Genomic DNA, 17,145 nt, shown 5'->3' with positions numbered 1-17,145 from the left:
AAATCAATAAAGAATCATTGTTGAAGTAAAATGAATAATATCGTGGTGTTAAGTCTCATCCTAAGGATCTGGCTTGTAAATTAATCAAATAAAAAACCTCCCTGTGGCTCAGTGGTAAATTAGCATCCTTACAATCGATACGCGTGGTGGACATAGCACTGATAGCTCATTGTATGGTTTTGTACTTAAAAATAGAAGCAAATTAAAAGAAATTAAAAATAACTACAATTCATTTGCCCAATCTGATTCACACCCTACTAGTTGTTGCTCATCAAAAGGTATAACATCTACACCACATAACAGTTTCAGTGGGACAGCTTACTAAAAGTCAGCATCATATTATATTTTTATAAGAATGTAAAAGCGAAGTATTATCATATATATTGCTAAGATATTCCAGATTTATCTTGATGAAACTATTTTGAAGACTTAAGAATTTTTCTCAAAATGGTTGGCAGTATAGTGCGTTGCAGTTATTTAAAACATTTTCTTAAATATGTATGTACAGCAGGTAATTCGGAAAGCTCGTAAGCGAAAGCAAAAGATAATTTATTATAATATGTCAAACTACACTACATTTACTATATTCAATGCCAACGAGACCTTTTACCAAATAGCAGTGCTTTTCAAGCTGGCTGAGGTATGACAAATGTAGCAGTGGTCTAAATGCTAAATATATATATTATCAGTTTTCGCGAATAACAATTGCTAGAATATAAATCATATTCAGTAAGTAATCTTGGTGTGTTATAAGATGCCATACTGAAACTGCTACATTCTAATTTATTAACACGGTATGATAATGTTTAGTTTCTTTTTTTTTTAAGATGTATATTTTTTTCTGACACCTTTAGTTTATTCGTTAAGATTTAATCTACTTGTGATTTCTGACCTTACCTTCCTGACCAAAGTTGCTGTAAATAGCTGTGGTCATGTCAATATCTATGCCATAACAGAAAGTTAACAAAGAAGTTTATATCACGAGTAAATAAAATATGAACTCCGAGTCCAGCACAACTGCAGTTTAACTGTATCACAGGTTTACAGAAACCGCCAGCAAGTCTTCTTTAAGTACACAAAAAGTCTATAAGTGAAGATTGACCTCAAGTTTAGATCGAAACAACATAATTTCCTCACTGTTTTCGACAAACTGTCAAACATTGATTTTCAACATTCTCTCGCTCCGAGCAGTGGTTCTCAGAACAGCATCGTCAGTACACATGAAGTTACTACAGTGTGTTAACTTTTGTACACACCACCTCTTTTTAATAAAGTGAATGTGGTTGGCTATATATAGCATTAACAACAAACTAGCAACAAGGCGCGGCGTATTGAGCACGCGCAAACCGTAAGGTCTCCTTTGCAGCAGTACGTGTCACTTAACCCACGCACGTATTCCCTGAAAAATCAAACATTAAACAAAATGATTAATATATATGTATGTGTAAATGTGTTACCAAAATGTCAAACTTTTAGATTGCAGGATGTCCCTTTTCTTGATATTCCTTCAGGATTTATTCTTGTAATTTACAACTAATTTCTGCGTTTATACTTTTACTTAAACTTAGACAACTTAACAATCCTTAGTTGAGTATGTGTATATGCAATATATGGATAGGTAGACAGATAGACGTATTAATGGTGGGATAGACAGATAAATAGCGGTGTGTATATACGGGAATGTGTGTTATCGAGTTTAACAATAAACGCGGTATATAGTTTCTAGCATGTCGATGGTGCTAAAATAGCTGGAAAATTTTCGAAGGGAAAATTGATGCAAATGAAAGATATGTTGAATTAAGTTTTCTTATTTCATTAACTTTTTCATTGATATCTGGCTGTGCGCCAAATTCTGGTAATATATTGTAGGATTGAGTGTGGCTTGGGAGTAGTGTGCTCATAATGTGAATCTTGCCACCAAAACTCACTTCACAATCTTGGGCTGTGGGGCGTGTGGGTTGCATTAAGAGTGATGGGCAATAGCCTTAACAAATCAAAACTAGAGATGGTTACACACAGGTAGCTCCTGTGTGGCCTTGTTTGAAAATTCTAATACAAAGAAACCCGGCGCAGATAGCCTAGTTGCTTTGCGCCATAAAACACCAAACCAACCAACCTATATTTCTAGCACTGCTCTTTAGATTTACTTAAATGTGCTTATATGTCATGTAAAGTATTTTGAACATCTTAAATTAATTGAGAATTTGAGAATTCTGCTCCTGTTTAATACTCTTATTAAAATATAATTTCCACAAGAAGCACCAAACACGTGGAAAACTCTAATCATGCTTATTATTTATTTAATTTATGCCTTTCTAATCTAAAACGTACTGGAGATGACATTGATCTGGCAATTAAAAATAAATATCTGTGTTACATAAATAGCTGTTTTGAACGCATGTTACTGTATTTTTCTATCTATTATACACGTGTTATAAAGAAAATAGTCATTTTCGTCAACTGTTTCTCAGTGATTGTTAATCGTGAAGTACATTTCGTAGCTTTTCGGCAAGCTATATTCAGGAATCTTTGTTTGTAAATGGAAAGTGAAGGCTATTTTTATATTAACTGGTTCTCCAATACTACCAGCCTTTGAACACTATCAATGACTCTATTCCTAGTTTGTTTGTTTGTTTTCAAATCGACAAAATAAATTAAAGATGTAAAACTCATGTAAATACGATTTAATTATAATCCCTATACAGAATCAAATTTGTCCTGAGTGCGAATCCAAAGATTCAGGGTTCAAGACCCGTTGCCACCAAAACGTTCATTACACCAAAGTACCATTTAACTGTTGGTCCCATTCAAATCTTTGTAGTAATTACTTCTTGGAGAATTTTCGCAGTTCGATTACATCCGCTGTACTGGGAGATTCGTGAGGTTACGACTAGTACAAAATACAAGGAAGTTAAAAAAAGCCGTAAATTGAATGTTGCGATACAGAATTAGAAAAATGTGTAGTAAATGAACACAAAATTATGAACACCGAGATGTTGATATAACAAGGAACAAAAAGAAACCAGTTACAGAGTTATCTGTGTTTCTTATATTAAACTTTACTGTGAGTACCACGCAAAACATTATATACAGCTTGCTGCAGTTATCATGTAGACCCATAATAACGAATGTGGTTCGCTAATCACGCAAGTACAGTGAGTTTTACTCAAAGTACCACAAAGAACCCATATATTTGATCGTTTAGATTAAAATTTACTATAAGCACTATGCAGAACCTCGTAAATACCAAGAAAAACAGGTTTCAAAATCAACACCACTTTCAAAATTTAGCTCAAACAGTAAATATCTTATATTGAGGTGTTTGTTTCTCAGAATTCATTGCTAAGAGCAAAGTTAACACAATCAACATGCGTAAGAGTTCATGTGACTAAGACACTCTTTTCTAAATGCAATACAAAATAATCTATATCACGATTAATGCATTAAAATGCTATCGTTAAATTTATAGTTCACGAGTGGCTAAAGTAGTAAATATGAAGGCTGATAACGCGAAAAACTGGATTCCAATATCTGTGGTTGGCACAGCACAGACAGCCTATTGTGCAGCTTTGTGCTTAATCATACACATACAAATTTGATATTAATAAGGGTATATTCTTTTTGTGACAGATAGGACGTACATTACACAACTCATAATATAAAATAAACTTTGTCATTAATTCTTTAAAAGTTATTTTAGTCTATATCTTCTTTTAATAATACCTGTTACTCACAAAGTTGTATTGAATTCAACTATAACTGTCATTCATTTCTTGTTTCGAATTTTACACTCATTATAGTATTTTACATTCTATAAAATATTAAATGGCATATGTTTACGTCGCATATTGAAATAAAACCTAAACATTATATAAAAACAACCAAATCCAGAACTTATCTTAATGGATGAAAACATTTTGATAAAATTACACTGAAGTATTAATTAAATAATCAAGCTAATGGACTTAACAACTTTGAAAACTTCAAATAAAGTTGAATATAACACTAAACTGCTAATCAAATAATTAAATTAAAAGGTTTAACAGCTTTGATAATTTAAAATAAAGTTGGATATTACACTAAACTGCTAACCAACAAAATAAGTTAAATGACTTAAAATCTTTCAGAACTTCTAATTAAGTTTCATATTAAACTAAACTGCTAATCAAATAATTAAGTTGAAAAATAAAATTACAACAAAATGCTAATGAGATAACTAAGTTAATATATTTCAAAATACCAATGTTTGTTTGAACATGTTGGTTTTTTTTGCAGAATTTTACAATTCTAGTCAAATATCTTGAGGAAAGTTTTTCATAAACTTATTTGTATGTATCTAGCGCAAAGCTATTAAGTGCAACTGCTTCGCCATTTCTAATGTTGGACAGTTGGCGACAGTTTGTATATCAATCATATAACCTTGAAAAACATTCATATGTGAATTTACAAATCCGACTGAATTACCTCAGAAAATTACATATATTTAAGTACCATCAATTAGAAATATCCAAAGACTAACATATACAAGAATTATTTTAGAGTACAGAAACTACGTACATGTTTAAACTTTTGAATAATTATTTTGAATAATATATAATATAATATTGAAATACTAGATACAACTTATCAAAAGCATACTCATTACCCTAAATTATTAAGTAGTGATTTTCCTGTTTTTACTATTATAGGGAGAACAAAAATGGAAAAGATCTAAAAAAAATCTTAAGCATAAAAAATCTTGTTTTATGTCTGTGAAAAGACACCATTTTTAAGCAATGTACTGTTCTTAACCTCTTCTCTCAAGTGTTGAGGTGTCTACATTCGATCAGGTAGTTCTCTGATTTTTTGTGACAAGCAAACATTTTAACAAAACATGATTTTGAAAAATTACAAACCAGCAACGAACCTCCCAAGTATATTAAGATAGGAACCCACTGTTACCGAACTTAGTTCAACAAGAATTTATTTCAAAGAACAGATGTATTCCAAAAGTTATTCTGGAGACAGTCTTCTTCAGACGTATCTTGTAGAAGCAATAACTTTAATCTTTTTATAACTGCATAAAAACGTTCAAGGTGATTATAAACACAAGAACTTTCCCTAGAAATATTTTGAAAATACACTACAGGAAAAAAATGTTGGAAAATACTGTTTTCTTGTTGAATATACATATAGTCATTCTACTGTTAGCTATATCATGTGATAGAATTAGGGCAGCAAAACCACAAAATGACAACTGCAAGTGGTACTGGTTTTGTTTTCTAAATTAAGTATGTACTGTAATCGTATTATTCTAGCACCAAATAACCCCCAATCTTTGGTATTCTCGAAGACAATCGTTTTGGGTATTACTTCCAGATAATCAGAGTTCCTAAAGTATCAAAACATAGTGGGATCCATAACATCACAATAATCATTTTACCAGCTTACTATGGTGAAGCTCACAAAAACACGTCCAGATTCTCACTATCATTAATATATGTTTCGTTGTGATATCATGTGATTCATTTATAGGAAAGGCATTCCGTTTATTTCTGAAACAACTATCACAATTTTTGAAGTAACGTAACAATGTTTTGCTGTTTTGTACGGCAAATATACATATTAATTTTTTTCATATATCAACTGTTGTTATTTTCGTATGCCTATCTAACTCGGATATTTATTAGTATAAAATGTATATAAGAGAGTAGAAAAGTGTTACATTGTTTGTTTGTAGAATTTCACGCAAAGCTACACAAGGGCTACCTGAATTAGTTATTCCTAATTTAGCAGTGTAGAACAAAGCAGCTAATCATCACCACCCATCGCCAACTCTTGAGCTGTTCTTTTACCAACAAATAGTGGGATTGACCGCCACATAATAACGCTCCCACGGTTAAAAGGGGGAGCATGTTTGGTGTGACGAGGATTCGAACCCGTGACCCTTATATTAAGAGTCAAGCACCTTAGCCATCTGGCCATCCCGAGCCCCAATGTTGTTGTTACAATTAGCTTGTTGGATATACAAAACTGTTTAGGGTAAATATTCTTATTTTTTGTATGTGACTTAATATTTAACGATTGTTTAGTTTTAAAGACAGGAGTGTTGAAGATGGATTGTTATTAAAAGTGTTAGTTGTCACAAGTTGTTGTTACGTAAGTCTGTACGAGTCGTACGTTGTGTTTGCAATTACGTTGTTGTCTTGGTTTTACTGATATTGTATATGGCACATTACTCGAACCTTCGCTCTTTTTCTCGTTACCTTAACTGAGTATTGTTAAATTAGCACCGTTCGCCTAATTTACAGAAAGTCCGAGGTCTCAGTGATCAATGCATAAATATAGGTGACTAAGCGAACTCACGTTAAAAAACTAAAGAAGTGAGTTCGGTTAGAAAATTAGCTATCGAAAGAAAACGCAAAGTTAGCCGATGTGTGAGCGATTGGCCATAACAAACGATATTCTAAAGTGAGTTTCACAGTTTAACAGAAATAAACAGAACAATTATTGTCAAAAGATGTTCTAAAGTAATTGAACTCGTCTTTGTAGCCTAGGTCCGGCATGGTCAAGTGGTTCGGGCGCTCGATTTGTAATGTGATGGTCGCAAGTTCGAATTCACATCATACCAAACATGCTCACCCTTTCAGCCGTGGGGGCGTTATAAAGCGAAGGTCAATTCCACTATTCATTGGTAAAAGAGTAGCCCAAAAGTTAGCGTGGATGGTGGTGACTAGCTACCTTCCCACTAGTCTTACACTGCTAAATTAGGAGCGGCTAGCGCAAGTAGCCCTTGTGTAGCTTCGCTCGAAGTTCAAACAAACAAATATTTGTGGACTTTGATAAAAAGGGGAAAATAATTTGAAGTTCAGATGTTGTAATCTTAGGGTAAGTGAAGTGAATTATTCTCTGATACTATCTCCATAAAAGTAGAGAAAAACAGTTTGTCTTGTTAACTGGATTCTAAAATAATTTAATAAGTGTAAGTGGATTTTTCACACACAGAAAAAAGAATTATATAGTGTTTCAGAAACAACTGTGATATCCAAAGTGTAAAGAATTTTTGTACATAGTTTAACTTGTTTTGAATATATTATTTTAAAATAAGTGGCGAATGTTTTGTCCGTTTATTATCGAATTCATCGCCGACAAGTCATAGACGTCTACTGCAAAAGAATTTTTATCCCATATATACATAAGATCTTAACATACCTCTTACCAGAGAGCTTTGAAGAGATAAAACATATTTACGAATTCTCGGTATCAGTATAATATGAGTAGGCTAAGGATTCTTTTACAGTGGGTGTCTGAGACTTGTTGGCGATAAATTCAAACAATAAATTAACAGCACAAAATCCACTTGTATTCAAAACAAATAGGTCAAGCTACGTACAAAACTTATTTACACTATTTCAAACTCTAAATAATTATCTTTTCTTGTCAAAAGTACACCAAGGTTAATTCAATTACTTTAAAATCCAATTGAACGAACTGTTCTTCTATACTTTGTTTCTTATCATAGTTGGATCTTAAACTTTAAATAACTGTTTTCTTTTTCGCCAAAGTCTACACATATAAGGGTTCAATTACTTTACAATACCCTTTTACAAGACAAATTATTTTCCTTATATCTATTAAACTGTGAAACTCACTTTAAAATATCATCAATTAAAGCTAATTACTCACACACCGGCTCACTTCACGTTTTCTAATTTCTTTCCGAGTTACTTCACTTTATTTTGTACTTTTTTTCTCTTAACTTGCCCTTTCTGAAGCCTCGGACTTTCTGTAAAGTAGGCGAGCAACGCTGATTTAACAACACTTAGTTAAGGTAACGAGAAAACCCTGAAGATTCGAGTAATGTGAAGTCGGTAATATAAGTAAAGCCTAGACAGCAGTGTAATTTCAAACGCAACGTACTACTCTTACCGAGTTACGTAACATAACTTGATATAACCATCGACTTTAAAATGATTAACTTTTAACTCTCTTATATGAACTTATAAAAGAAATTAAATAATAAAGCCGACACTAAACAGTCTTGTATATTCAACACTCGGCTACATATTTCACGCTTACCAACCTACATATGTAACATTTTATATACTACACTTAATGGAAGAATACTATTTACAGGAAAAGGATTCTTAATAAAATATTAGCTACTATAACCAAGGAGTTAAATTACAAATGTAATGTAACTTTTATATGTTTACAAGAGTTTGATGTACACTTTTAAGATGTTATATAATTACTTATCCCACTAAGGGTGCAAAAGTTTGTGGGGAACCTCTAAGAGAAGGTGGTTAACACTTACTATATACTATGAGCTATCTGATATTATAGAGTGTATTTTATTTTGTGTCATTTTGTAAGTTAGATGATTATTCTAATTAAACCAGTTAGCTATAAGACTCAATAGTTGCTTACATTGTCTATATGAAAACCGAAAGTTATTCTAGTTAAATAAACTTTTATTTTATTACCTTAGTAGTCTGGCTTTTCTTAGAATACACTGCACCAGTTTTTATACATTTTTTCAGCTTACAACAACTAGTGTAAATCACGTTTTATGGTTTCTAAGAAATCAGATCAACAACTTGCATCGTCGTATTCATTTATAATATAATTAATATTTCTTAACATTTTGTGGAACTATTGTCTTACATTTTACTTTATATTAACTGATCTAAAACCATTTTCATCTATTTGTTGTAAATTGAGAATCAAAACTACAACAATACTATTTTGATACCACTTCACCGAAGTATCTTCTTTCTAGAAAGTTTATTCCAAGGTGTTACACAAGTCAACCGATCACCACAGAAAATAAAGTTGTGATTAACATTTCTTAACTTTCTATAGTATGACATGCTAAAGTTCAAAGTCTACGAGATCTGTGTTTACAAACAATTAAACGATGGGCCTTTCCATTGTAGATACAAAGTAAAGTACAATGTTACGTGCAAAATTATTATTACATTTGTTAGTATAATACTCTGGTTACTACTGGTGAGTATGATATTTGCGCACAATTATAATGATAAGTTTATTTTTTTAGAAGGATAGAATATGTTATACAAACATGTATAGTTCTTGACTGACTTCAAATGATGTCGTGAAAGTCTACAGAACGAATAATACTTAAAACCAAGCAATGAACGAGGAAATGAGACCTATTTGCACAAAGAAGCTTTTGAAAGCGTGTTCCTTTCATTTGGCAGTGTGGTGTATCAAACAACGACCCTTTGAAATTTAATTGTATAAGACGATAACATTATATCTGAAGAAAGTATAAAGTTCATAGATGCCCTTAAAATATAAGAAAGGAAATAAAACTCGGTCAAACTATTATCTATATTCTATTATTTTTTAATCAACATATCAATACCTGTGCATCACACACTTTAGTTACTCCTAACGGTTACACGCTGAAAAGGTGGAAACGAAACCAGTGGTATCTGGAAAACAGCTCGTTAAACTAACAACAAAAACGAGACGACAACATGTCCTCCGCCACTTTGTGTGCGTGTGTGTGTATGTTCATGTTAATGGTTTATAGCATCGTGTTTCCTGTGATACCGCTAGCTTTCTCGATGATATCTATATAGAAATGGCTCCTTTATTTCACGGAAGTTCGGAGATCGCTACTTGCTAAAACGTAGACTTACAGATCTTAGACAAAAAAGTCAGCACTATACAGAAGTTTATCTACACCTTGACAAGAATATCACATGAACATTATTTAAACAAAATAATTTAAAACATTAATGTAAAAACACTCAAACGACCTCTGTGACTAGCATTAAATGTTTTTTCTACCTCACGATGCAATTTAAGCTTCCACTTATACTATGCAAGATCGTATAACTCTGTTATTCACAAAAACGTTGTAACAACCACATTTTAGTATAAGGTTCAATAGAGCACTTAAGTAAGTGCGTACTTCATAGTAGTGACACCAACCCATTTAATATAGTATCAATTTTTTTCTTTCAACAGGCATAACCAATAACAAATTAATCAAAACAATTCTAAACCCATCGATCTAAACAAAAGTTCCAAAAGTGTTTACAGGTTTCTACAACGTAAAGCCTAGTAAGTCCTCTTGTTTTGTATCGTTAGACCACATGTCGTAACTTCATTCTAACTAATATGTATGTGTGCTAGAAGGTTTATCAATTTTATGCGAATAATTATTGTGGTTGTTTGAAAGACTGTAGTTTCGTTTTTAATGGTAACATTATAAGCAAAGAAAAAGGAAACGGTTGATTACAAATAAAATATTAGTACAATGGTTTTTACAAATAGTATTTTTGACCGCCGGCAAAGGTCAGTACATGTTTATAAAGATAACACAGTAGTTATGATAAATTGAACAACCTAAGGAAAAAAACTGTATCAGACCTGTACCTCTTTATCTTGGTTGGTGTTTAAGAAAAAAGTTTATACAATTAGGCCCGAAACAAAAACTAGCACGTGTAAGAAAGGCAAATAAAACTGAGTAGCATCACAGTGTTATTAAGAAAGTAAAATGTACCCTAACAAGAAATGCTTGTGGCGGTAGGAGCGATACAGCGGTGACACCACAATAACATATTAATTATGAGACTTAAGCTATACTTACAAGTCTTCCGTGTGAAATTAAACTGGAATTATAAATTATAATTATAATTTTAATTCAAACGTTAAAAGCAGATATTGATGTTCAAACTCATGACGTTCAAAACTACTTTTCAATGTCTGTGTTATTTTGTTGTTGTTGTTGTTTTTTTGAGGAGAGGTAATTATTTCTAATGAAAGGGAAAGGCAAAGAAAGAGAACTAAAATAGCTAAACAGGTTCCCGACTTCCTAAAGTTGCAGCTTGAGTACATAATTACATTGCCGTAGGAAGAAATTTTAGAGTGATTAGGCCATTTCCACAGCTAAGAACTGTGACACGTAAGTTGGAGTTGTACATGCTGGACACACACACACAAAAAAAAAAAAAAAAAAAACGTTCCCTACGATCTTTCCTTATTTTCTCTTTTTTAATTTTATAGGGTTTTGGTAAGAGCATCTTTCTTTCAGTCTAAAACTAAAGGGTGCAATGGCATTGTCGTTCAGTGTATGGAATCACTAAGATCATATCCGAATTAACAACTTGTACAGCTTTATGTGTTTGTTAATATTGTGAAACTAGAGGACACTCCTCTTCTTGTTTTTCGCTTTTTGTTTGTTTGTTTTGAATATTTTATACTATTCTTAAAAACAACAACAATATATTTATACCATATGTTTCGTAACAGAAATAAATGATTAAGAAAATAAATAACAGCTTACCTGGAGTCGATTTGGAATCGTTCATTAGGCTAGCCACGAGATGGCGGCACAATGACGTTGTTTACAACTACAGAAGTTCAAGAAATGGAACAATACATCCAGGCAGAAAAATCATCACTTTTTCATGCCTGACATTCGATTTTATTTAAACCTGTTAAGAGAATACAGTAATTTACCGTCCAAATGTGATAAAACTACTATTTGTTTACGGCAAAGCTTTTACTTGATGTAAATCAGAAATCCAATAATGAATGCGTTCATCCACTGCGATATATTTAATATATATATATATATATATATATGCAGAGAAAATCGTTTTTTCTTTTCTTTTTTTTTTACGGGAAAAGGTCAAGTGACTTGAAAAGTATAACATGAATCATATAATTAAAGAACACTAATAGCAACAATGAATGACTTACCAAGTCACAGTAACATAATTCCGACGTTCCTTTCTTCTCATAAGCAAAGTTGTTAATTCAAAACCCTGTCAACGACAGCTTGATTTGATGGGTGAACATCGCAAAACTTTTTAAGTATCGTTCTTAAGACATACTTGATAAATTTACTGAATCAGACAGAATTCTATATTTGATTGAATTACCAAATAAATGGCGAGAATAATATCAAAGCCTATGAAAATATGTTCAATCATCGTATTTTTACCGATATCAGTTATATTGACAAACAAAACAAAAATGCACAAACTAAAAGAAATGAGAGGAGCTAACGTCAAATACAGCTGATCTTTATAAATAAATGTTTGTAACGTAATGATTTATACTGATCCTAGATGTTTAATGAGAATCAATTTGAGTAGCAAATCATTAATCGTATAGCCTCTCAGTGGCGAAGCGGTATGTCTGCGGACTTATAACGCTAGAAACCGGGTTTCGATATCCGTGTTGTGCAAAACACAGATAGCCCATTGTGTAGCTTTGTACTTAACTTCAAACAAACAAATTAAATCAGTACTTTGCTTATGTTACTTATACTGGAATAAAGTGAGAATTAAAGAATATGGTAAACGTTTTAGCACCCAAAAATGTTGCAACGTTATTTTCTTGCCACCCACCGTAAATTCTCAAATACTGACACATATTTTTCTTCAGCAAAGTAAAACTTATATGTTTGTTTGGTTGAACGACACCTTAATCACATCACGCTGGGATAAACGGCCAAGTCAGATATTTTTTTATTTTCAACTGTAGACCAATAGAAAAGCATCTCAATGGCAGTACTCACCTTCTAAAGTGATTATAACGTATCTGTACATGATACTATTAATGTGAATAAAATCTGAATCTCAAAGCAGTACTTGTTTTATTACTCGAATTCGATTATGTTTTTAGCTTAACAGCAACGCTATTCAAGATTTTATTCGGAGGAAGGAGACACAAATCCTCATGGGGATCCAGGGGCCACAGGGCTCTCGGTAACTCTTGTATTTTGCTAAAGCGAAAATGCAATAATATATAACCTAGCTTGAGTTTGCACTGTGTTTCATTGGTTCTCAAGGTTTTTTCACGGAGAACTACTTCGATGGAGCAAAAGACCCTACGGACCACCTATTCGTTCTACTACACTCATCTGTTTTCTTATATGGTTTCAGTCGTGTTTTGTACTTCAGTTATTTTCATTTTGGACCAGCTCGCGTACCTCCAGTGATCCGAGAACCATTGAGAACAATTATAGTGTAGTTTTACAGCACAAGCAGTAGAGGCGTAACACTGGTACTTTATTGCCAGGTTTTTCTAATTTTCTTGAAGGTTTGTTTGTTTGTTTGTTTTGGAATTTCGCACAAAGCTACTCGAGGGCTATCTGTGCTAGCCGTCCCTAATTTAGTAGTGTAAGACTAGAGGGAAGGCAGCTAGTCATCACCACCTACCGCCAACTCTTGGGCTACTCTTTTACCAACGAATAGTGGGATTGACCGTCACATTATACACCCCCACGGCTGGGAGGGCGAGCATGTTTAGCGCGACGCGGGCGCGAACCCGCGACCCTCGGATTACGAGTCGCACGCCTTACGCGCTTGGCCATGCCAGGCCTTCTTGAAGGAAAGGGAGCATTTGCCCTTTTTCTTGAGGCCAAACTTATTAGAGTAATAACAAACAGAGACAAAGTAGAAGTTATTTATAATAATTACAAATGAGTAAATCAGTTGTTTTCCCTCTTGAAGATTAATCTAAAAGCAGAATACATATGAAAATGTTGATGTTTGAAAATATATGTTTACAACATATAAACAGTATGGAAATTGATATTTTGATTTGGTGTACAAGACAACAATGTTACTAAGCGTCCTTATTAAAGATAAATGAGCAAATGTCTTGTAAAAAATCCCCACTACTGAAAAATTTCTTGGTAGAAGTGGTTGAAAGACGTTAACAATTCACCATCCTAACACCTATGTTCTACACTGTTATCACTCAGAATATCTGTTAGTGTTATTTTAATTTTCATTTCAAAACTGAATGTCTTGGATATAACTGGAAACCAGCATGAGTTGAATTATTTGATTTTTGTTTATTTGTTTTGAATTTTCGCGCAAAGCTACACCAGAGCTATCAGCCATGGTCATTCCTAATTTAGTAGTGTAAGACTAGAGGGAAGGCAGTTAGTCATCACCACCCACCGCCAACTCTTGAGCTACTATTTTATCAAAGAACAGTGGAATTTACCGCTACATAGCTCAAAATGTTTAGTATAACGGGGATTTGAACTCGCAATCGTCAGATTTCCAGGAAATCGCCCTAGCCACTTGGCCTTATTAGGCCAAGGGGTTGAATGAAAGTTTATAAATGCAACAGATGCATTTCTTCTATCCCCGTTGAGACAGCGATGAATATACGGATGTATAACTTTAAAACCAATGGTTCGACTGCATGCGATGGACACAGCCTTTGCTCTAAAACAAACTGACAACAAAAGCATTTCCTTCAATTGATGACACTATTCATGAAAACTGAAGAATGTCCTTCAGTTATGTCTTTATTTAGAAAATAAATTCATTTTAGTAACGTTGAATCTAAAACCACAGTGTATACTGCATATGAGTACAATATAAGTATTTCTTAGAGAATTATAGCCCCCTTCCCGCTGTAGGCAATTTACCAACAAAGGGACGCATTCTAGCGTCTTATGTGAAATTCAATACACTAGCGTGGCCCTTTTTGCTAGCCGCCTTATTTTACCATGGCGTTTCGTTGAATATCTAAGTAGTCCTTGTTTAATGGATGATTTTAAGTTGTTGCCGTGACACAAAGTACACTAGATCATAGCTGCAACAAACATAATTGGGCATTTCCTACCCTGTTTAGGACTTCTTTTTGGTATGGTCTTAAACTTTTGACAAGTTAGTATTTATGCTAATGTCATAGTGTTCACATTTTCCCTATTAAATGCTAAAAAGTTTTTATTTTTATTTTCCCTTTTCTTATTTTCATCTTTCGAAGCTCTACTCAAATAAGTGGTTGAGTCTAACAACGCAAAATGCATATTTTTTCTTTATGTTCATTGTCCTTAAGATTTTGGCCAGCAGTGTATCTGAAAACTTTGGAATATGCGCTTATATTTTGTTGTTCGTCTAGTAACTACTCTAATACACATAGAAGACATTTGTCAACTATATTACATTACTTAGAAATTGGCGGATTGAAAAAGAACCCCCTATTTAAAAAGAAAAAAAAAATCGTGGTTGCTCGTCTGACTAAAGAATTGAGTGAAATATATCATAAGAAAAAGGATGGTTATACTTTGTACCGATAAGTACCTGTTGTCTTATTGATCATATCAAAAATTAATATGATTTTCCTTTTCGAGTAATGTTTCACTTTTAGTCCTTATATTTCGCTTTTACTTTCGTGTTGAATGTTTTATCGACGTCATGTTAACCCTAACAAATAAAACTGCTGGTGAAGTCCATATCGTACTTTTAAGTACACTTTGTTCAACTATGTGAAGCAATGAATTTATTACTTAAAGGATCCTTAATAATACATAAATCACAAAAATAAATAAATAAATAAAAATACTATCAACATAGCAGTGGGTTTCTCGACATCACTAAAAATTTTATTTGCTTTTCACACAGTTTTATTAACCCTGAGCGTTGTAATAAGTAAAAACACAAAGCTGCCCAATATGACGTAATACATAAAACCTCACCGGTAGTGACTGATCTAAACACAAGTCAGTAATTTGATGGTTAAAATCCACGTAATGTCCTGCCATTGTATTTCATTGTTGAAACATATTAAAGTTAGATAAATATAATCGATTATAAGTCTTACACGATTATGCAACACAATCACAAACATACTAATTTTAAAAACAGGTTGATATTCTTTAATTTTCTTCTAATCTCCTATATCATGCCAAATATAGAGCAATGTATAATGAATTGCTGAAAGACCTTAAAAGTCCAAGAGGCCGCTAAAAAATGAATAGAGCACGTGGACATAAAAACGTACAAATCTTAACCGATCGAAACTATTTTGGGTGTCAGCTGATGGAAATGGCAGCAGTTGCAGTCAGTTGTCATGGAGATCATTGGATAAGTATTTGAAACTGTGTACATAATATGAAATACATTAGGAAAATTACTATTACAAAATACAAAATGAGAAGGTAAATTATTTTATAATGAAAACTTCTGAAAACTACTTGGATTAATTTCGATATTCGGTAAAGTAAAGTATTTTAAGGTTTTAAAATAGCAAAACAAAAACATTTATCAACGTAATGATTAGACGTAATAATTAACGTAAAATACTTATTACGTGTATTTGTTTTCTTTTCAAAAGCAGTATTGTTATTTCATCACAAGTAAAGTTAACTGTACTTTAAGTTCGATTTTGGTAAGTTCGATTTTGTTTTGTATCGGGGGTGGCTAGCGTTCCGTTGTCTCAAATCATACTCTGCACCCCCTGTAGATGTGTTATAAGAGTGACGAATGTCAGGAAAGTAAAACAGCGTTATAGAAACACAAGGTAATGTTGTTGTTCCCTTTTAAGTCAGCGGTATATTTACAGACTTCCAACACTACAATCCTGGGCTCAACTCCCTACTCACTGTGTAGCTTCATAAAACACAGTTCAAAACCAGAACTAAATAATGTCGTTATTTGTAGTTAAACACAAAACCACGCCAAATGGTCTATCTGTGTTATGCCTAAAATTGGTATTAAAACTTGGTTGTTAACATTATAAGCCTTAACACTTACTGCTGTGTCACTGGAGAGCCTGAAATAATGGCAGGGTTAAATGAGATCACATCTACATCTGTGCCAAGTTCGTGATTGTTGTTAGTTTGTTGTCGAAATGGAGTGATTTTAGGTAAGATTACAAATGACTGACACCATTTTCATAGTCTGTTTTAGCAGCGTGAGGCTTGTAATGTTTTCAGTAAAGTTTTTTATTGTTTTTGTGGTCTATATGTGTACCAATAAACAAAATGAAGTTTAGTGTTTACAGACTTGTTTTTGAAACAGAATGTAGAGAAAAAATAATAAGTTTAGATTAACCCTTTATCTATATAAAATATACAGTTAATACATTTAATTGTATATTGATTTTCCTTCTCTTTTATGTAAGTATTCATTAATGCTGCTTAAATTTTGTTTGTTTATTGTTATTCAGTAAACCACAGAATGATCTGCAACCACTCAATGCTCTAGCCATAACCACCGCGGGTGTCTAAATCTACTTTTAGCGTTATGAACCCTCAAACTACTGTTTAGCCCACAGAGAGCTTGCTGAGATCCTAGCAAAAATATAAATAAAGGTTTAAATGAAAACTGCCAACAAATAATAATAACAGCTGTTTTGTGTTTGTTTTGAAAA

General features: G+C 32.8%; 1 protein-coding gene across 14 annotated transcripts in view; it reads right to left on the bottom strand.

Moving 5' to 3' along the window:
• The window catches only part of LOC143230309 (histone deacetylase 4-like), a 150,027-nt gene that overhangs the window by 85,217 nt on the left and 47,665 nt on the right, over nucleotides 1-17,145 (bottom strand). For 4 of the 14 annotated variants that reach the window (XM_076463595.1, XM_076463599.1, XM_076463594.1 and 1 more), the window contains exon 2: nucleotides 11,303-11,453. The exons of 6 other annotated variants lie outside the window; for them this stretch is intronic. In XM_076463595.1, coding sequence (XP_076319710.1) covers nucleotides 11,303-11,327 — 25 coding nt within the window. In that variant the 5' untranslated portion in view covers nucleotides 11,328-11,453. Of the gene's footprint in view, nucleotides 1-897; nucleotides 1,206-11,302; nucleotides 11,454-11,721; nucleotides 11,782-17,145 lie in introns of those variants that run through there. 4 more of the 14 variants (XM_076463601.1, XM_076463608.1, XM_076463596.1 and 1 more) reach the window with 3 other exon arrangements.

Source organism: Tachypleus tridentatus, chromosome 10 (genome assembly GCF_004210375.1).
Source record: "Tachypleus tridentatus isolate NWPU-2018 chromosome 10, ASM421037v1, whole genome shotgun sequence".
Classification (NCBI taxonomy): Eukaryota; Metazoa; Arthropoda; class Merostomata; order Xiphosura; family Limulidae; genus Tachypleus; species Tachypleus tridentatus.
This window is presented reverse-complemented; position numbering and strand designations above follow the sequence as displayed.